The sequence below is a fragment of the Podarcis gaigeae genome (genome assembly GCF_964106915.1).
Source record: "Podarcis gaigeae genome assembly, chromosome: 4".
Taxonomy (NCBI): Eukaryota; Metazoa; Chordata; class Lepidosauria; order Squamata; family Lacertidae; genus Podarcis; species Podarcis gaigeae.
In genome coordinates, this window is record NC_139677.1 from 71,128,322 (window position 1) to 71,151,462 (window position 23,141).

The 23,141-nt window shown below is 40.2% G+C and overlaps 1 protein-coding gene across 14 annotated transcripts in view; it reads right to left on the reverse strand.

Moving 5' to 3' along the window:
- Positions 1-23,141, reverse strand: part of BBX (BBX high mobility group box domain containing) — a 133,682-nt gene that overhangs the window by 89,245 nt on the left and 21,296 nt on the right. For 7 of the 14 annotated variants that reach the window (XM_083736415.1, XM_083736419.1, XM_083736420.1 and 4 more), the window contains one exon: positions 8,730-8,781. The exons of 6 other annotated variants lie outside the window; for them this stretch is intronic. In XM_083736415.1, coding sequence (XP_083592541.1) covers positions 8,730-8,732 — 3 coding nt within the window. In that variant the 5' untranslated portion in view covers positions 8,733-8,781. Of the gene's footprint in view, positions 1-1,191; positions 1,377-8,729; positions 8,782-23,141 lie in introns of all 14 variants that reach the window. One more of the 14 variants, XM_083736408.1, reaches the window with a different exon arrangement.

Here is a 23,141-nt window from a genome sequence, read left to right on the forward strand (position 1 = left end):
AGTTCCATGGGCTTCACTACCAGGTGTGTTTAGGAAAGGATTATAGCCTCAAGTGTATAGCCATCTCCAAGTAAATACTCAGACATATGTTACCTGAGACTAATTCATCTACCCATCCATCTTTCAGATTCACCCCTCATTATTTTTGGTGAAAATTCTACAACTCTGATTATAACACTGTGCCAAATATAGTGAATAGGATATTACTTTCTAAATCATCAGCACCACAATCACCATGACTTTCCCAGCCTGTTGCTTTTTCTTTTTCAGAAAAGGGAAACAGATGAATAAATCCAACAGGTTTTTTTTAAAAAAAATGTTGCTAGGGCTATGAAAATGATTGTTTTCTGAGCAGGAGTACTAGCTTCCGACAGCAGCTAACACGAAACACGGAAAAATGATTTCAGTTGAACAGAGAAGAACAGGGTGGAGCCAGAAGGCACTAAAGAATGAAACATGAACAAGACTTGGCTCTTGTAGTCTATGCTCAGCTGCACATTCGAACAGCCACCGCATTACTGGCATACCAGTATTACTGCTAACATCAACAACAATAACCCACCCGCTCTTTCACGTGACTTTTTTTTTTTTTTTACAGTTCTTCAAAACAGAGTTGAGTACTGGCCTATCGAAATTCTGGTTATACTGAACAGGGCTTGTGCCCTAGATATGTAGTTTTCCAGTACACTTGTTTCCCTGAGGCTGGAGGGGTATTCTCTAGTTGTTTCAGAGAGTTGTAAGGTGGTAGAGGAGAGGCGTAATGGTCTATGGCAGGCAGGTTTTGCAGGATATTGCAGCGCTCCAGATCATGTTTATCCAACGGCGACAAGTGTAGGGGGGGGGGGAGAGAAGAAATGATAATGCACAGAACAGGCAATAATTCCATTTCATGCCAATATCTATTTCTGATTCCCGCCTGAGTAACATTTATTTGTATCTGTGTAACCCACTCTTCATCGATTCTGATACCAGGGTAGGGTACAACAAAACCACCACAACAACCAATTTCAAACACAAACACTAGCAATGCACTAATAACAAATGCATCAAAACAAAAGCAACTATTTAGTAACGTAGGCACCTAAAATAAAAGCAACTGGGTAAACCACACAGTCATGGTTACAATGCCTGAACAAACAAGTACCGTAAGTTTTCACCTGGGGCCAAAATGATAGCAGAGAAGCTGCTTGCCTTATTTAGGAGAGAAATGCCGCGGTGCCATCACAGAGAAGGGCCCATCCTGCACCAGCATGGAACTGACGTGGGGCATGAAGCAGAGCCTGCTCTGAAGATCTTAAGGCACAGGGAGGCAAAAGTGCTCCTTCACCTCTTTTGGTCCCAAGTCATTTCAGGCTTTAAAGGAAAGCACCAGGACTCTGAAGCAAAAGGGCAGACAATGCGATTTGTTCAGTGTAACACAATACCATCTGGCTGCACTGATAAAAATTATGGAAGCCGCATTCCACACTAATTGAAGCTCCCAACCCATCTTCAAGGGCAGCCCCACATACAATGCATTAGGGCATGCCCTCCCACAATCCTGTTTTGGAAACGAAAAAAATAAATAACAACATTTATGCATTACTTAGCTATCCCGCCCTTTCTCCAAGGAGCTCACAACAATGAGGCGAAAGAGATAGTGACTTGCTCAAGGCCAACCAGCAAGTCCCATAGCTCAGCACAGATTTGCAGCAGTTTTCTCCACAAGTCACTGTTCACAGCTGCAGTTCAACGTACATTCTCCACTGAGGCCTTTTTATAACGGTAACACCTAAAGTGGGCCATGGGGACGGCTCTGATTTCACAAATGCTGATATGGGTAAGAGGCCAGCTTCATGTAGAATCTGGAGGTGATACCTGGATGCATCAGACACCCAAAATATGTTTTGTCCCTCTTAGCTTGCAAAATTCCCTAATCACGTACACCTTCTTCTAAGCCACTTCATTGTCCATTCTCAGAGTATTCCTCAAAGTAACAATATCATTTCTAATTATTTTTACGTTTCTCAAATGTAAGCTTTCCATCCACATTTCTGCATTACTGCACTTAACAAAACAAGTCAAATAGTAACTTCTATAAGGGTAAAAACTGGCCAGACGCTGTTTAAAAAAACAGCTTGGCTATAAATAATGTATTTTATATTGCAGTATAGCCTCAATTATCCAAAGGTGGATAAGTAAGGAGGCCAGGGTGGGTAATAAAGGACATATTTCTAATCAGAATTGTAGACAAAGGCAACAGCTATTAACACAAGAGTTTGCTTGGCAATTGGTTGTATGGGAATTAGATAATAAAAACAGTCTTTTGGATAAGAAAAGTTTAGATAGTAGAAGTCTTGCTGCATTATACAAGGTACTTCATAAGGCATACAGTCAATATGTGCTTAGAAAAATAAACTGGAAGGCATAAAATGGCATCTATATGGGCTCTGAGAATATTTCTCCTAAACGTGAAGTAAGAAATATACCTTATTTTTCACCCCATAGGGCGCACCGCCCCATAGGACACACCTAGTTTTTTTTGGGGGGGGGGGAAATAAAGAGAAAAAAATTTTATTTCCCCCCCCAGGCGCGGGGCTGGCGCAGGGGAAGCCCGAGCTTCCCCCGACCCCAGCCCCCAGAACAGTCTGCTATCCACAAGCCTAGGGAGCCCGGTCGCGCGGGTCTCCCTAGGGTTGCGCAGAGCTGCACGAAGCCTGGGACTGCAGGCAGCTCTGCGCAGCCCTCGGGAGCCCGGCACGACTTCGCGCCATGCTCCCTAGGGTTGCGCAGAGCTGCACGAAGCCCAGGACTGCAGGCAGCTCTGCGCAGCCCTCGGGAGAGCGGCGCAAAGCCTGGGACCCCTCATTTTTGGAGGGGAAAAAGTGCGTCCTATAGGCTGAAAAATACGGTAGGTTGCCATCCACAAACCTTTAGACAGAGAATGCTCTGATTTAATTGTTCTTAATTTCACACCATATATTTAAAGCACATTTGCAGATGACATTTAATGCACATCCCGAGAACTGTAACTTAGACCCTACAGAGCTACAATTCCCAGGACCCTTAAAACACTACAATTTCCAGGACTTACTGGGAAAAGCCTGTGCTTTTTTTCTGGGTGGACGCTAGGATACGCATACCCCTAAACATTTTGTGAATCTAAGTTTGGCCTCATGGAGGGGCAGTATTTCAATATGAGTAAGAAAATGAGAGTACCCCTAAACATTTTTAAAGGGAGGGAAAGCACTGGGAAAAGTTATGTGTTTTAAATGTGCTTTAGATGTGTGGATGGGTCCAAGAGCTGTAAATCAAAAATATCCTAACTCAACTAATTTACAGGTTGCACAGAAAGAACTGTGTGGCTCGATCCTACGCATGCTTAGTCACTGAGTTCTACTACATTCACTGGGGCTAGCTCCCAAGTAAGTTTGTAGCATTTTTAACAGAGCAATCTGTGCCAATTTTGTGTTGCGCTGGGGGTTGGGTTGAAGAAACTTAACCTTCCATCCAAGCCCTCCAACCCTTAACTGCAAAGCTGACTGCAGCACCCCCCAGCTGGTTTAGAGGTCCCCCTTCCACCTGTCAAACATGTGGGTAGGCAGCAGCCAATGAAAAGTGCTGAAGCTAGAGGTGGGAGGTAGAGGGGATTCTGAACCAGCCCTACTATTGTGGTGTGATAGTACCGAGCCCAAATGCTGTACCTGTTCCGGGCTGGAAATCGATCTGCCCTCAGTACTGGGGTCTGCATGCTAAGTTAATAAACTGATACACATTACTGAGAGAAGTATGATCTCAATATGTACCTAAATCCATGCGGATTAAAAATATTTGATTGGCACTGCCAAATTATGGAATTCATAGAATAGAAATCAGAATATCAAGGCACCCAATTTCTTCTTTTCCTCGGTAATTTGGACAGTGTTTTTTGTTGACGTTTCCTTAATACCGCAAGTCTAACTGATGTAAACATTCAATGTGTCTTGTTTTTCCTAGTTGTAGATACAACTCCAGGAAAGGAAACTTGAAAAACAAATGAAGCGATCGATAAGATTGAGGGGCAGGCCAAGGGACAACTAATAAACCAAGGAACTTCAAAACCCCTTTTTCGGTTTGGGAAAGTAATTTCTGACGTGGAAAAGCTCATCCTAGTACCACAGTGGTTTCAGCGCTGCTCTTATCAGTCATCACTCTTACAAACACCGACCAGTACTATCCTGAACAACTGAATACCATGAAAGGTTACAGGCCACCTGGTGGGGATGGACTGTTATATTGCAAACCTTTATAACTCAGTGCAAATGTGAGAAATTTTGTGGAACTTTGAATCTAGAATCCAGTTTCTTTGCAGACATGAAAAATATCCAAACACCACCATGGCTATGTGATTTCACATCTACCATATTACTGAAATTCTAGTCCTGGTTCACAGGATATATGGTTCCTCATAATTAATTCCTGTGTGTATTAGAGAAGTCTAATACAGTAATCCACAACTTAGATCTAATTGCATATTTGCTACATTTAAGAATGTGGGATACCAAGTACTAACTTTTAGTTAAATCTTTTGTCTTTTTCTAGTTTTCTAGAACATGTTTCTATTATGGGACTGTAAAAACAAAAATGAAATACTGCTTCATTAATTGCCCCACCACCATACACTATTAACAATATTTGTCACATGGTCTAGCTGGCTCAGCTTTGCAAGCTGGTGCCCATTTAACCCTATTAGCAAGGCTAGATTCCCAGTTTTCGTATGTATAAAGCAAATTGATAGCTCTTATAGAATCAGAAATAAGAAGAATGTGCAAAATCATTTTGTGATATATAAGCCCTCTCCCACCTTTGTTGTTGTAGCCAATGACAGAAATCACAGCTGTAACTGACATGAAAAAGGAGTAGCTATATCCATAGAGATAGGAAAAACAAGAGTCGCAATTCAGTTGCCTGGAGATGGAACTTTCAAGTTCCTTTTAAAATTCTCCACACCTTGGGTGAAAACGACAGCTGCTTATATAAAATGGTGGAGAGACCAAGAATTTTAGCATACCTGTTACTAATCAGCAGCATGCTCCCTCACCAAACAAAAAGTAGCAACATGACTTCATTCTTTTTCGAACTCAGCCCTTGCTTCATGTGGAAATTTCTTTTTTAAAAAAAAAACTTTTAAAATGGCCTTGAGAATAAGCAACACCAGCATAATCCAACATTGTGAGCAGTGGGCTGTGGTTGAGTGATATAAAACACTGATATTGCAGGGTAGCAATTAGGCTGATTTGGATTTTCAGCCAAATATCCTTCCTGCAAATCACCCTTTAGCTTCCAGCAAGTCAGCCTATTAAATTGTCCTCTCTTGACCACCTCCAGTCGAAACCTAGTACGTACTCAGTTGCACAAAAAACCTGTGCTACATTACCCTGTTGGAGACAAGTTGTATTTTCACACTCTTTTTTTAAAAAGAAAACTTCTTTAAAAAAAAATCACAGGAAAATGTGCATAATTAGGAAACAATTTGCATTACATGCAAATTAGGCCACCCAGTTTGGGGGAATTGGAATACGGCAAGTCTACTATTTAAAAATAAAACAACTGCGAGTTAAAATTAGAAATGAAGAACATCTATATTGTTTGTTTTCCACGCAGAAATACAGGCAACAAACGTTTGTTTTACCACAGAATCCCCTTCACATGTATTCAAAAGCTCTGCAATAAATATGTCACAGCAGCCTAGCCCAACTGTTTCCGCTGCCACCAGAACAATCCCCCCCCCCCCCCGGTCAGAAAAGATGAGTGGCAACACCATGCAGAATGCCCTGGCTCTCGCCAAGTTTTTTGAAATCCAGGGCGCTCCTGCACACAATGATGCCACTTGGCTTCCTTGCCCCTGGGGTAAGAAGCCGAGCGGCAATCCTTTGCGGAATGCTCAGGCTCTCAGAGAAATTTGCAAGATACAGGGCATTCCGGTGGTGGGGGGGGGGGGGCAGCCTTAATTCTTGTTTCGCCTGAGATGGAGAAATCAGCCGCCTCTGCATCTAAGAGCCCAGTCAGACTTGGGAGACATTATTTGCTTCACAAAGCACATTCTGCTCCACGGGCCAACACTGGGTGGCTACGAAGGTCCGGCGGGGTATAAGCAATTATTATTATTATTATTATTATTATTATTATTATTATTATTATTATTAATTATCAGACCATCCCTGTCCAAATACTGAACTCAGACAATGAGTTCAGCGGCACTTACACCCAGTTTAGTGGTCACGGGACTACAGTCTTTTGTAATAATTATTTAAATGCAGCCCCCTATTAACGAACTAAAAATTAAGAATCAAAAGACTGAATTTCCTTCAAATACATTTTGATAAAACAAATAAAAGGTTTGAATTATACTTGCGTTTTAAGAGCTAGCTCATTTTGCCAGTTACTAAAATTAGTTAGTCATAATTTTTTTGTTAGGGCGGAGTGCAGACTTGATAACATTATCTTGCAAAATTCTTGTAGAATGTCATGCTCATCCATGAAGTTAACTGAGTGATGCTGGTAGTCACTATTTCTTTTCTCAGTATTTAATGGATCACAAATGTTATGTCTGCATAAGCCCTTCAAATCAAATCAAATACCTTTATTGGCATCACAGTATAAAACATTTCAGGTCACTGGGATAATTAAAAGGACATGGGTGAAGCTGTCGAAGGTCGTAAGGTCACACTGTGATCGTGTGCACCTAGATATTGCCCTGTCTGTTCCCCGAAATGATGGTTCATTGGGAACCCTTTTGGGTAAAATTGTGGCTAAAAAGGAAGCTACTAAAGCAGTGATATCTTTGTCCTGATCTGCCAGGAGAAACCTCATTTTACATCTTCTAGGAGTTATAGGCCCGAGGTCCAACATTTTGCTCAGCATCTGTTGGAAAGGTCTACTATGTGGAGAGCAAACTAAGAGAATGTGGTCCATTGAATCAGGTACTTCTTGGTTGCAGGCAAACAGATGGGCTTAATATGGGGGTATGTGAGAATCTACTTTTGGTCACTGCAGAGGGGAAGGCATTTAATTTCGCGAGCATAAAGGCTCTTCGGTGGGAAGGGGGCATAAGCCCTTTATAAGAACTATGCGCAGAACGTGTAGGTTGAATAAATATGAAAGATTCTCCACTTGGGTGTATATTGGGGCGTGGAACAGATTTGGATGAATTTAAACTGCTGTCAGGTGCTTCGGAAGGATTCTGGGCTTGTTAGAGGTCGAGGAATCACAGCAGCTCTTGTTCTCTCTCCCCCTCTCATGCTCCCCTCCACATAAGAAGCAACTTGGACATGCAGTTATGGAGGTTTTAAAGTGGGAAACTAAGGGTTCGTGAGATGGAACACACCAGACTACTCTTCAAATAAAACTGCTGTTAGCACCTACCTAACACTACTGAATTGGTGCCCCCTAATGAAATCATTAGGTCACGAAAGGGGTCCCTTTACCTTAATGAAATCACAGGAAAGTGGCTCCCTTTTACTCTCTTCCCCCACAATCAAAAACTTTCTTTAAAATTTGACAGCTTTCTTTCCTAGGGGTGCCTCTCTCATATCTGCTACTTCAGATCAATTGCCCACAAAAAAAATCTTTCCTTTTTTTTTTTTACCTAACCCATAGTTGTGAAGGCAGACCTTGTGGGAAAAGCTACTGCTACTATCCTTCTGAAATGTGGAAGGATTTGCTCCCATAGAATTTTAATAACATTGTTCCAAAAATAAAGAAGTTATAGATACATATAAAGATGTCCAGCACAAATGCTGCTGGATCAATCTGCCTATTTCTGGAGGGTTTACTATGCCTGCAAATCTTATCCACTTCTGTCAAAAGAGTTTTCTTTTTTAAAAAATTCACCTATACAGTCATACCTCATGTTGCGTTCTGCTCTCGTTACGGACTTTCAGCTTACGAATGTGGCAAACCCGGAAGTGTTTACTTCTGGGTTCGCCACTCGCACATGCACAAAGCACATGTGCAGAAGCGCCCGATTGCACTGTGCACATGCACAGAAGGTGTTCTAGTTGCAGAATTTTCGGGGTGCAAACGGCACCCTGAAACGTATTAAGTCCGCAACTAGATGTACCACTGTAATAGTGAAGAAGGATGTGAAGGAAACAAAATATTGTTTTTCTTCTGAAGTGAAGCTGGACTCCAAACCCAATTAAAAAATATTCTGAAGGACTTCAAATGAAAGCAGGCTTTCCCCCAAAGCACATCATCAAGGTCTGAACAAAATCCTGTGGTCAGCGGACACCCAGAGTGTATACCCATTCTAAGAAATTATTGTTTTATTATTCCTGTTCAGTGTACACCTAGTGGGGAAAGAGAGAACACCGTACAAGAGAGATGTGAAGGGGAAAGAGTAGGGGAAACTTTCCAGTGGTTTTATCCCAAAGATTTATGGACAGTATTAAAAACCCTCGATATTAATATTGAAAGTGGGACAGTAAAAACCAGGTGGCTCAGACTCTTAACTGGATTGACCTCTCTTGAGGATGCTAATCTGCTACTTTTCATGAACAGCAAAATGGAGAAGGTGACATAAAATTAATTGGCAGCTGAGGAGTTGGCATGAGGAGGAAGGGGAAACAAACAGCATGAGAACAGGGAGAGATGCAACAGCAGAAACACAGGCATATCAATAGGGATGAAATGCTTTTTCATTAGTTCCTACAGAACTGATTATTAGATATAACCAATTCCTTGCTGCTGTACATTCCTTTATCACTTACCATCACCTCACCAGATTCGCAGAGCCTGTCTACCCATCCTTAATTTCGCCTCCTAAAATTTGCAAAAATATATTCAAAAGTCAATAATCTCTCTCTGCTTTTTCACCAAAAAAAGCAATTTCTAAGACACTGTCGATTCAAACATACCCTTTAACATTTATTTCTATACGGAGGTAATATGTACAATATAAAACTTAGTTTAAAAAAGGATTGGAATTAAGTGGAAAGTAGCCATGGTTGCTTTCAAAACATACCAGCATATTTTGCAGAAAACAAGAGTTTACGGCAGCAATGAATAATTATAACAAACATAAATAAATGGTTAACTTGTTGAGAATCAAAGCTAAGTTTCCCCCCAAACTGAAATATTTGTTTATTATAAATCAGTTGAGTATGTGGGCAATATTAAACATCACTTAATTTGAAATGTGAATGAATATAAGATCTCTGTTGGGTTTTTTCTTATTACACAAGATGCATCACAATAAATATTCTAAAACATCTGAAGATGTAATTACAGTAACATGCCTATGATCTCTTTGTTTTTAGCAATATGTACCAACAATGGGTGGCACTGTGGGTTAAACCACTGAGCCCAGGGCTTGCTGATCAAAAGGTCGGCGGTTCGAATCCCCGCGACTGGGTGAGCTTCTGTTGCTCGGTCCCTGCTCCTGCCAACCTAGCGGTTCGAAAGCACATCAAAGTGCAAGTAGATAAATAGGTACCGCTCTGGCGGGAAGGTAAACGGCGTTTCCGTGCACTGCTCTGGTTCACCAGAAGCGATTTAGTCATGCTGGCCACATGACCTGGAAGCTGTATGCCAGCTCCCTTGGCCACTAAAGCGAGATGAGCACCACAACCCCAGAGTCGTCCGCAACTGCACCTAATGGTCAGGGGTCCCTTTACCTTTACCATTTACCCACGCAGAAAATGAAATCCAACTTAGCCATATTCAAAGATTAGACTATATAAAATCAATGGACTTCAGTTACTTAAACCCATTAATTTCAATGAATCTGCTCTGAACATAACTTACAGATCACCTAGAGTCAAAACATATAATTTTTCAGTTCACAAATTATCTTGTCTGCACTGATAAGCATATGCCCCAACTTCACTTTTGCAAATAATAATAATAATAACTAACCTTGAAACTGTTTGTATTGAAGCATTTTTCAAACTAAATAGACATATAAGAATAGCACATATTCTGTGATATTTTCAAACATGAGTCAAGATTTAATGACCTCTCCTCTTTTAAGGCATGCTTCTTTCTCAACTGAAGTGAGGTCCAGAAGGCTTGTACTGAAAATCCATTATCATTATTATCCTATTAGTCCTTTTTTGCTACAGCAACTTAATGCAACTTACAATATTCTAAGCAAAAAACCAACACATTAAAACATTAAAACTAGCACACCAAAAATCTAAAAGAAATTAAGAAAAACTAGAAGAAATATAGACTAGATGTGAAAGCCTCTCCCTATGTTCATACCAAATGCACATTATACATTGGTAGAGCACAGAGAAGATTATTTTTGTTGTTTTGTTTTAGGACAGAAATAATTAATGACATCTTTTATTAGACTAGCTAAATATTATGGGTGAACACGACTAGCTATACTGACATTGGTATATTATGATTCCAAGATTTAATATGTCTTAAGAGTTCATTTGGCAAATGTTGGGGTCACACACTGCAAGAAGGATGGTACTGGAAACAGCCAAGAAGTATGGGCAGTGGACAGGTGAGCAGAAAGAGTAAGGGAAACACATACGGACCCACTGGGAGGTTCAAGACAGATGTGACAAAAACTCCACCTCTGGAAGGGCTGCTATATGTAAAGAAACCTGTTAGAATGTCCTCCACATACAGAAAGTCTAGAAAGTTGTTTATCACTATGTACAGCACACACTCAAAAAGTGGCCCTTTTCACTGGGACTTGGAACACAAACCATTCAGCTGTAATTTACCGGTATTCTTTAGTGTTGCAAGTCAGTATTAATTGACGAGATGAGGCAGAGCAGTGGAGCTGCCATCCTGACACCAGCTACACCAGTTTACCTGGATATCTCTGGGGTGGGCAAGGCAGTGGTGAGGTGAGGCTCTGTGGACACACCTTTGGGAATGCTGGATTGGCTCCTCTGGCGTGTCCAGGCAGCCCCAACCTCTCTGCTGCTCACGTAAAAGCTGTAACAAAACCAGTCTCGAGAAGTTGGCTCCACAGCTCTGTCCCACCACACTGGCCACTACTGTTGCAAATCCTACAGCAAACAATCCTATGCTTTCTTGCTTCAGAAGCTTCTCAATACAATATAACTGATAAAGCACAGTAAAAACTTCACTCTGTACAATCAGAAAGCTCGTTGCACTTTGATTCACCATGGAAAGTCAGTAAAGCTTCTGGAAAGTCCTAGTGGAGTAGCTATCAGTTATATTTCTTCTATACAGAAAAGTATTACGGGGTAAAATATGCAAAGGCAAAGACAGATAACCGGTAGAACAAAAACATGGTGAGTGAACTACAGAACATGTCCAGATCATTCCCTGGTTGTCTGTTGCTTCCTCTCTTCTCCCAATCAATTCCAGATTCTAGATGATCAGATTTTGCCAGAGCTGTCAACTTTCCCCTTTTCTTGCGAGGAATCCTATTCAGAATAAGGGAATTTCCCTTTAAAAAAGGGAAATGCTGACAGCTATGGATTTTGCCCACCTGGGAAACAGGGCCAATTTTTCTGAATTTCTTGCACTATTCCAAGCATCATATTCAATACAGTTATCTATATTTTTGTTTCCATCATAGTACAGATGTCTCTAGAGCAACCTGTCCATCTTATTTTTCTTACTTAGAAGTAAAACAGAAACTAGAATAATCCTATTAGTTCTGACTTCACTATAAAAATCAGGTCATTTCACCTTCAGAGAATAATTTCACTTGAGGTTTTTTGCACCTGAATAAACATTTGCCTTGGATGATCTCACTATTTGATTCATTTGTACTTGATAATACAATATAGTAAGTTGACCTGTGATTTATTGATTTTTTTAAATCTATCCAACTATTCTCCAAATAAACTCAAGGCAGCTAGCAAATATTGGTAAAAACAGAATAGAACCAACAATCATTTTTAAAAATCCAATTAATACATTTAACAATATCCAACTTGTTTAACAAATTCTAGCAACACAAGAGGAAAATGGAACTGACATATTAACCAAAAACCTTTTTTCCCCAAAGCCAGGTCTTCACCAACTGCCTAAAGCAGTATAGTCTTAAGGCCTGAAAACCTCACTTAACAATGTACTCTTTAGGGTGGGTGCCACAACAGAAAAGGACCTACCCCTAAGTGACACTAATGTTACCTCCCAAAACAGAGAGATTTGAAACAGGTTGCAAGGTGAATAGCTCAAAATTCTTTTTTTAAAAACCCTCTTGGGGGCACTTCAAGGAAAAATGAGTTTTCCTATATTGGTTTTTCCTGCTGGTTGTCACAGCTCATCAAGAATTTCCAGGAGTGTGAAGGTCTATCATACTTCAAAACACATGCTTTAATAAATGCACAGACAAATATAAAACACATTTTAAGTCTGTATAGGCAACCCCCGATTCGCATGGGGTTTGTGTTCTGGGACATTGAGCATTTGCGTGAAATCACATGCAAGTGAGACACCTCTTTCCATTCCTGTTCTGTCCCTGCCCTTTTAGTGATGTCTTTTATTATGTTTCCAAGTTACTTCAGCGCTGTGTGTGTGTGTCTGTGTGTGTGTGTGTGTGTGTTTGTATATAATCACACACATATTGGATGCGCCTAAAACGAGAGTTGCCTGTATAATAGAGTTCACTGTAAAATGTAATACATGAAATGGCCCTTGTCTACAGCAAGGAAACCCAAGATGGGAGGCCTCCAGGTGTTGCTGGACTACAATTCCCATCATCCTTGACCATTGGCCATGCTGGCTGAAGCTGGGTTTCAGACCAAAACACCTGGAGGGCATCATTTTGGCTACCTGCTCTACACATGACTGATTCACCCATTAAACAAAAATGAGAACTATTACCATTTTAATCAGAGTCAAGTCAGTTTCTAAACAAAGACTTGAGTTTTTATAGATGCACACATACACATATATGCACACATATAAATGCACACTTATAGATGCACTGACGTGATCTTCAGTTTCAGTGAACAGAGAGGTGGAATGCTAAGAGACTGATCACAAATAATGGCCATACTATCATATATTACTCATTACCTAAGTAAGTTGAGTGTTTCGGGAGTCGGACGGACTTCCGGAACAGATTAAGTTTGAGAACAAAGGTATCACTGTATTGTAGTTTCTGATTATTTTATTATTACAGTTCCTGTACAGATGAAAATAAATAGAAGATTATTTAATTGAAACTATAAATAACTATCCTTGGGACCACTGGATACCCCAGCCTGATGATCGCATATTTAACTGACTAATTGCTGCCCTTATGCATTCAGTGTTTGTTTCAACAGGAGAACTTCCTGCAGAACAGTGCCCATTGTTAGTTAAATACCACCATAGCAAATGTGACAAACCATTTTTAGAAGTAAACATTAAACTATCATAAGCAATAGTAATGAAGGCTCGGTTCACAGCATAACGGAAGAAGAAGCTAATTTGGCAGGAAACTTAAAACACCAGAGCGCCTATTCGAAAATTTTGAATCTCAAAAAATATTTTGAGGAATCATATTATTTGGTGGGGTTTTTAAACTACAATTCATTTTTCTAGGATAATTACAGCAGCTTGAGGGCATATACAGAAATCTAATAAACTGTTGTGGGCAGCAACAAATACCTATTTCACAGGAGGTGGAAAGCTGATGATGCTCTAAACTATGTCCTCCCCCCCCCCAAAAAAAAGGCCACCCTGTGGAACACCTACACATATCCCAAAGCAAATAAAACAATGATTTTTAAAAAAGCAGGCCAGACCCCCACAAAAAAAATTCCCCAACAAAAAAAGCAAAAGAAAAAAACAATTGAATACAACAAAACGAAACCAAAATATTTTGTGTGTGCGCGCGCACGTGGGCGCAAACCTGTGGATTAAATTTAATCTCTGCCATGAGTTCACTTGGTGACTTTAGGCTAGGGATGGGGAAACTATTACTCCAAACACTGCTATGCTGCAACTTCCATCATTCGTGACTGGCTGGGAAGAATGGGAGCTGGAGTCCACAACATTTACATTATTTTGGCAGCTCTTAAAACAAATCTGTAAATTAGGTCAACACTATTTTGCCTCATACTATAACTGGAGGGCTGAGACTAGAGACTGAAATAGTGGCCTGCCTTAGGGCAATCAGATGAGTTTGCGGCTATGCCAACTCTTCACTCAGATACTTCAAAATGCAAAGTTCATGCTCTTAAATGAAATACTTATTTTTTATTATTAATATTACAAAAACTAGCTTCACTGCCAAATATTCCAGAATCTAAACCTAAAAAGGTAATCACTTCAAGTGACCATGTGAACCAGTTTTGCTGCTGAATTCATCACTGTTGATCTAAGACCTATAGAGAAGAGAATTTCAGATGCATTTGTGATTTCAAAGAAAGCCCAGTACAACAATTTAAACTTTTACTCTAGATGGATATTAAAAGTTACTTAATTTGTAGACAACTGAACGATATCCACTGGGGGTGGGGGGAATCACATAATCCCCCATCTAGCTAGATATGTTTCAAGACTTTGGCAAACTGAGCACTATATTGATTCCTTTTTTAAATGATACACCAGTGCATTATCTAGAGCAGTGTTTCCCAACCTTGGGTCTCCAGCTGTTTTTGGACTACAACTCCCATCATCCCTAGCTAGCAAGACCAGTAGTCAGGAATGATAGGAACTGTAGTCTGAAAACAGCTGGAGACACCAGGTTGGGAAACACTGATCTAGAGTAGATTATTTGGAAACACAGATGCTACTACGTGAATATGCCATATGAAACAGAAAGAACAATATGTGGTTGTGTGTACTCATGTGAACATTGAAGTGGAAAGTGGCTTGTGCAATGGATCTTTCCCTTCTCTACCCCCCCCCCCTTTTACTTTTGCTGCAGTGTGGGTGGGGGAAGGAGGAAAATCACCCAAAATCAAGCAGACGAAATGCAAGATTGTGTAAAATCTGAAGGGAATCCCACACACCAGGCGTTAATAGGAGCACAGTTTAAATGCCTAAACACAGCTAATCTAATAATTACATCATATTTAGGGGAGTGGGGAATCAAGCCAGATCCCACTCTCTGCTCCCCTGGTGCTAATAGGTGATCTACTGGTGGTTAGGTGCACACAATGCTTCTGATGCACACATCAGAATGGATTGAGACTTTCGGAATCACCAAGAGACTTGATAGTATTTGGAAAATACGTGTCCACATCTCTTGGGAAGCAAGTTAGTTAGCATTCTTTAAATACCAAAGATAAGTCATTCCTTTGCCTCTTTTGTCAATGTAATTATTTATTCATTCCCTCTGCCACATAAATGACCTCCTCTGCACAATCCAGTGAGTTTTCTGCTTTATCAATACAATTATAATGGACAACGTGGAACTGCCTGTCTTATAGTCATCTAAAGCGGTCACCTGCCACCAGGAGAATCTTTTATGTCCCGTGGACAGCGATTTGAAACAGGGGACAACTCTTTCAAATATGATTATATTAAATAAGGGATGCCCTTAAGGGCTGTATACAAAAAGATGAATATTGGGGTTCCTTCCAACAGTGTTCCACATGTTCTTTAATTATACTTGGAAATGTAGGTTGACAGACGTATAACCCACCTTTCTGATAAAGGTTATACATCTGTATATACGCAAGCTACTCTAAGTGAATAAGCTCTAAATAGAAACTTATAGGTTGATTATAATAAATACACCATGGTGTTAATACTTTATTAGTGGTTACTGCTTATTAAAAATGTCATTGGTAATGATATCTCATTGTGAGGCACTAGATTTGTACAAACAATACATTTTATGAAATATTTTGAAATGTAAAACACACCACTTGTTAATCCAGAGTGCCCTTTTATTTTAAACACAGTGTGGAATTCTTCCCCAACTAGCATAAACATGTTTGTTGTTGCTTTATTAATAGGCCTATGAAAGAGCTTTCATACGAGAGTTGTAAAAGTTTAAGGTAAAGATTTGTTTCTGGAAGAAATTAAATCAATAAAGTAGCAGGTGCAAAATAATAATACTTTTGTACAGAATGTACACATTAACCTGTGGAACTCATTGCACTAGGATACCATGATCAGTAAAATTGTAACTGGGAGCCAGAAAGGGATTAGACAAATTCCTGGAAGACTCAAATAATTATCAGGCATCATGTGCACTTATTCTAAAAGTATCCCCAAAGATCTGACTGCCAGAAGCTGGAAGTGAACAACAGGGCATGTGTCACTTCCTATGTGCCCTGGTTTCCTTCTCTGGAGCATTTAGCACTTACTGGTGCTATGGGCCGGATATTGCACTGCATAAATCACTAGTGACACCCAGTATGCAAGTTCCTTCATAATTAAATACATAATTATCCTTGAAAGAATTTAAACAAAATGTATGTACCAAAGGAAAACAATAGCTTACAAGTTCACACATTTATGCTCTGAAGGCAGCTTCATGTCAAAATAGACTCTTGTGAAAAATTATAGCTTTATTTTCAATTCCCGTAGGCTAAAATGAATTGCACAAATGAGGCTTTTCAATATAGACTGATATTTCTGTTGGATTCAGAAACTGAGCCTTCCAGACATCCCAGACCTTACTTGCCACTTGTCCCTGACACAGCCATATAACGACACCTGAAGTTATGAATGCATAAGACGTTTCTACGCTTTACAACATGTTCTTCTTGTACAATATGTACAACTTTCTTTGCCACTTTTGTATCAAGAAACGTGTGCATATTCAGATCCAGTATTCTTGTGGACATGAAAACATCCTTAAACACGAAGGTGAAAACATGATAATTTCACAGAAATTTGTGGGGAAACCCCAATTAGCAACACCTAATGTACAGTGGTACCTTGGGTTACATACGCTTCAGGTTACATACGCTTCAGGTTACAAACTCCGCTAACCCAGAAACAGTACCTCAGGTTAAGAACTTTGCTTCAGGATGAGAACAGAAATCGTGCTCCGGCAGCGCGGCTGCAGCAGGAGGCCCAATTAGCTAAAGTGGTGTTTCAGCTTAAGAACAGTTTCAGGTTAAGAACAGACCTCCAGAACGAATTAAGTACTTAACGAATTAAGCACCATTATGCCAAGCAATAAAGAATGAATAGGTTCTGAAATTACAAAATCACATAAGTTTTGCATACCACATTAAACCTTGGTTGAAAGCAAACTATGATTTAATGGGAATGAGCTGAGTGCTGGAACATGCTGCTCTAAAGTTTCTGTGGCACCCCCAACTCCTCTTGATGATGCTGCACCAGACATCGTAAGCCAGAGTCTGGATTGTTGTGTTGTCTAGAATCCAAGCTTGTTTTTTTTTTTTCCTATCTCTCTCCAAATAAACTCTGAGCAGTAACTAAAGTTCACTTTTGGCTTGTTTCTCGTTGTTTGTATGGAGGGGTAAAGCCACAAGCCTAGGTTTGATAAGGTGACAAGACAGACTCAAGCTTGCTTCATTCATTGTGCGGCAGCAGCAGAAACAGAATTGTAAAAATGTTTGAGCAGTGCACCAACACCCTGCTTGTTCACATTAAGCAACAGTTTAGCTTATGTGTTAATGTGAAGTGTGAACCAGGTCACTGCCATGTATATTACTGCAAATTTCAACTGGTCATAGCGGGGGGGGGGGGGTACCCAAAAACCCTCCATAAGTTCTCTCTGGCTTTTGGGTATTAATGAAAGATCTGTTTTCAGAGGCATGAAATTTTCTCTCCCCTCAGTGAACACTTGTACAGGAAATTGACAATGATCAATTATTCATTTAGGATGCAGCTCTGCACTAATTTTTATGTGTTTTAGCCCATTAACTTCAATGAGAATTTCCATGCATAGCTAAGGATATTAAGATGAGAATCTTAATGTCTTCCCATATTTTGTCTATAAGAAGGTTCTCCCAATATGTTGATGCTATCAATAAGTTGATACTATCAATTGTATCTAATTGGCTTCTCGCTTATCCCTTACATTATTTTTTTTCAGATTAAGGCACATATATCCAACTATAAAAACTACATATTTAAATATCAGAACATAATAAAAATTACTCTCCCCCCCCTCCTTGGAACAGCGTCACCCAACTCAGTAGATGGTCCAGACATAATGGCAAACTATGTTTTAACACTACAGGAACAAGTCTTGAGCCCACAAACCCCTTTCTGCTTCTTTGGAAAATAAATGTCTACGGTTTCTGTCTATGTTGTTATCTTAGCAGTACCTTCTGTGCAAATCACAGAATACTAATAATATTGGGAAGTTTTCAGTTTCTTCCAAAGCCAACAGATTTGAAATTGGGTTACTTGAAATTAAAATCAGTGCAGGAGAAAAGACTACCAAAACTGTGCTATATGGAACAATGTCATGGTTTCACAGATGTGGATATCTCATTAAGTTATATGGTTATTCTCTTGTGCATTTTAGGTATCTGGCTGCAAATAAATTGAGTTTGAAATCTGGAAATCTATGATCATTTGGCTGAATACCATGTTTTCTTCACCTAGGTTGCATCCAAATGTACCTAAAAATAGCTGCTGATTTCCCCCCTTCTACTACTGGATGAGCCTGGCTTCCTCTTGCTTTTCTCTCTAGACATATACCTACCAGCAATGTAAATGTTAAAAAAGACTGGGCTCCCTCAATGTTTCAGGCAGAAGCAGTTTCCCCTGAACTCAGTTCTAGAATGAATAGTATATCTGTCAATAATGTGGTCAGTGCGCTTCAAGAGCACAGCAACCACTGCTTTCAAGTGACCATCATGGGCCATATTAGGCAGAACATTGCAATATCAAAGTAAGGAATATATACACACAGTCCTTGGTGTACAAACTACAAAACCATCCCAAATATTCAAATCTATTTGATTCCCCTTCCTTTTTTAATTAATGCAGTAGAAGTGGGACTAGCCCCTCCGCAATCTCAAAACTGCCTTTAGAGGGACTCGGTTATGATAACTTGATCTCCTATCCCATCCTTTCCACCCCACCCATTACTTACCTTTCCTTATTGCTATTTGGATTGTTTAACTGTTTATGTTTTCTTATTTTTGTTGTTGTTGCCGTCGTCTTGTTTGTTTGGTGTGCTACATTATACCATGTTCTTAAACTCTGCAATTTCTGCAGTTTTACTTTGTATATGTTATCTCAAAATAAATGATGTTAACCTGCGCGGAGGATGACTTGATATAAACTGCAGTTCCTCATTGAGGCATATATTCTCTTTGGACTGAAGTTGTTATCCACATCAGTTGGGGGGGGGGGCAAAATCATTGATATTTGCAGATGTTCATTTACTTCTAAATTGTATTCCAGTGGTATGAAGAATAACAGCAGGACAACAAAAGTGGGCTTTTTGAGCCCTTATGGTTGCTAAGAGACTTATAGATTGTGAGCCTGGAAGGATAAATGCCAACCATCTATTATACAATGGTCTGAGGACCTCACTGCTCTGGCTACATTTAAACAAATATATGGATACCTATTTGGACATCTGGTTGGCTTAAATTAACTTATATTAACTTAAGATGCAGGTACTGTACCCATAATGTGAACTGGTGGTGGTTTGTTTTGTTATCAGTATTCTCTTTTTATCCCCCCCCCCCAAATTTTATTGACATTTGTTCCTGCACATATTTATTAACATGAGTATCATTTTCTCTTTGTTTACAGTTAAAATACTACAAAAGTGGTTAAGTTAAGTGGTTAACTAACTTTAAAAGAAAAACTAATGTATCGTGGTCAGGGCTTTTTTTCATCCGGAACTCACCAGAACCCTGTTCTGGCATCTCTCAGGTGGGCACCATTACCATTATAATAGAACAAGGGAGGAGCTCATGGTGAGTTTTGGCACCTCTTTTCTAGAAAAACAGCACTGGTTAATGTGTTGGACTTAAGGCTGGGGAGACCCAGGTTATCATTTTTGATTGCCCACAAGGATTAACAGGTGACCTTAGACCAGTCACTTCTCTCAGTCTCACAGAACTGTGGTTGAAAGAGCAGGGGAAAATATATGCCTAGCATTCTGACTTCCATGTGGGGATATTAGGACAACAAATTTTAATTCTTTGATATATTATTTAATTTGATCTGGAATAAATGTGGCAAAAGTCATAGCTTAAGGCACAACACAGGCACATAAGGCCAGTTTCAGGACATTTGTCCCCCAAGTTCTACTTTAGTGTTTTGTCAAGTCTAGTAGGTCTTTACCCTCCAACTGAACATGCTCAAAAGATACAGAGATGAACCTCTGTAGATCATAGCTGTCAACTTTCAGATTTGAAAATAAGGGATCAACAGCATAGCTGTCAACTTTCGGATTTGAAAATAAGGGATCAGCACCCTCACCTGTCCCGCAGACAGTCTACGGGATATCTAACAATCCGGGATAGCAGCAGGAAGCGGCGCTGGAAGGGAAGGTTGACAGCTATGCTGTAGGTAAGGCTCACCAGTCTGGGGCCTACTATTTATAATGCCCACATGTTCCCACGGAAAGATTTCAAAACAATGTAGGCCCTTGGCATTATCTCAGTGTTGTTAGTTCCTTTCATGTTATATTATTAAAGCTCTTTGATAGGTTTGTGGCTGTCCTCTGTTTCGGTTTCAATTTCTTGTCATGTAGCTTTTGAAGCAGGACAAAATGCTACGGAAATGGCATACTACATGTTAGAGAGGTAAAAGGTAAGCTCATTCCTAATATAAACCATGATTTGTCAGTGAATCAAAGCTGAGGCTACCAAAAGACAGAACATGACTGCCTCAGCTGGCACAGATGCTAGGGGGCCTGGTCGAAATCCTCCAGCTGTCCTCGCCACCCTGAGTCTCTGCTCCTGGCTGTCCCCATCCCTTAAATCTGCATCCCAGCAGCACTGCTTGTGTGTTGCTGGCCTGGGATGGCTGGATGACTCATTTAGTCATCTTCTCCCGGAATGCCAATGACAGCACAACTGGGAAAGACCCCCTGGGAAAGATCTCTTTTAATGTAGAATGCTTTATTATGTTTTTATATATTTTTGGGGCAACCCAGTCAGATGGGCAGGGTACAACTAATAAAATCATCATCATCTGATCAAGTGACCCGGTAGAAAGACAAGACAGCCCAAGCCATGCACTCCAGCAGGTATTGGAAGCGTGTATGTTGCTTTGCTCACAAAATGCACACTGGCCCTGCGGAATCTGTGTAAGTGGGCAGGCATCAGGTAGAATAGTGACTGAGCAGCAGCCCGTTATTTAAGAGCAAAGGTGTGGGTGCTACCTAGCCTGCTCTGCATTCCCTAAACTAGATTGCTGTTCTTAGGAAAAGCGTAGAATATATGCTGTGCAGTAGTGTTGTCATTACTGAAGTAAATGTTAACTTACTTCAGCTTCTGTATGCTGAACGGGAGGGGAAGGGGGCATCTTACCCTTCACATCAGACAACAAACTGTCTTTGGATGACACTGCCATCAATCCGCTTTTCTAGAAGAGCTTAGAAAACGAAAGCGGACCATAACCTAAATCTGAATTGTAATGACAAATGAAGAATTCCCTCCCTGTGCTTCTAGATAGCACACCCACTAATGTTTCCATAGTATAAAGGCAAGAATACAAATCCAACCAAATTTAAACGAACTATAGACTATACAGTATTAAGCACAACTTAAGCATCCTCAACATACTTTCCCAAGCAATAGTTTTGTGTGCAGAAAGAAATAAAATGTTATTACATATAGTTATACAATATTTCTAAATTGTAAATAGGTTGCTCTTTTTTGAATGCATGAATTTCATTATTATTATTTTTTAAAAAAACAACTAGGCAGTTGGTACTCTTTGTGGATCAAGTGACTTGCGTGGGAAATTTCACTCCAAAAGCTGTGTGGTTTGGAATGTGCTGCATATAGCAAAACAGGTTTGCTATGGGATTTTTTTTTATCAACTTGAGCCATCCATCTCACTTTGAGAAGAATAACATGCATGGATTGAGGATATTATTGTTGTTGTTACTACAAAATGCATCTCAGAAGCTGTTAGAATGTGAACTAGAACAGAAAGGAAGGCAGGGGAAAAATAATTTTACTGTTAAAATATTTACTAGAAATATAAAACAGATATACTCTGGCAGAATGGTGATTATGAAGCAGGCTTCAGATCTGTATGAATCTTTTAAGTTACTGAGACCATGACATTTTGAGGCAAGTGTTCGGTGCTATTATTTAAGATTACAAACCATTTGCTCCAGAAAATGACCTATTAACCCACTGATTTCAGCAAGACTTTTCTGGTCACATTAGCTAGTTTGAAGCTTGGTCTAAACTATCACAATTTAAATCAAGATTAGAAAATGCTACTATGGAGTCCTGTGCACTGCACTTTACTACAGAAACAGTGGGGATATGGGCTTTCAAAAAGGTGTTCCAATGATTAAAGGAAGTTTCACAAGCAGCAAGCCATGACTTGGGTTACACACACACACACACACACACACACACACACACATATATATATAATCACTTAATTTTGTGCATGCACCAAGCAAACTTTGTATAAGACACACATAAAGTAAAGGCAGCTAAATAGTGCATACGTTTTTATGTTTTCCAAAACCCTTCATCAGACTAGATGGCAAACAGTGCTTGGGGTAGAGGAGAATTTTGGCTGATAGTAAAACTGTGAGTTTGCATCTGGTAAGTGTTAAGGCTGGACGCAGGTGGTGCTGTGGTCTAAACCACTGAGCCTTTCGGGCTTGCCAATCAAGAGGTCGGCGGTTTGAATCCCCCCGATGGGGTGAGCTCCCGTTGCTCGGTCCCAGCTCCTGCCAACCTAGCAGTTCGAAAGCAAGCAGATAAATAGGTACCACTCCAGCAGGAAAGTAAACGGCGTTTCTGTGTGCTGCTCTGGTTTTGCCAGAAGCGGCTTAGTCATGCTGGCCACATGACCCAGAAAAACTGTCTGCGGACAAACGCCAGCTCCCTTGGCCTGTAAAGCGAGATGAGCGCTGAAACCCTAGTCATCTGCGACTGGACTTAACTGTCAGGGGCCCTTTACCTTTAAGTGTTAAAGCAGAATATGGGCGGGGTAGCAGACATTCAAATGAGGCTCTTTTAGGTGCTTTGCAGGTACCAGGTTGCACCAAGGCCTGCAGGGAAGAAGGAACATAACAATGGTTTATTCCCATAACAATCAACCATTGTTAAATTCCTTTTTCCCAGCAGCCTTGGTACAACCTGTTT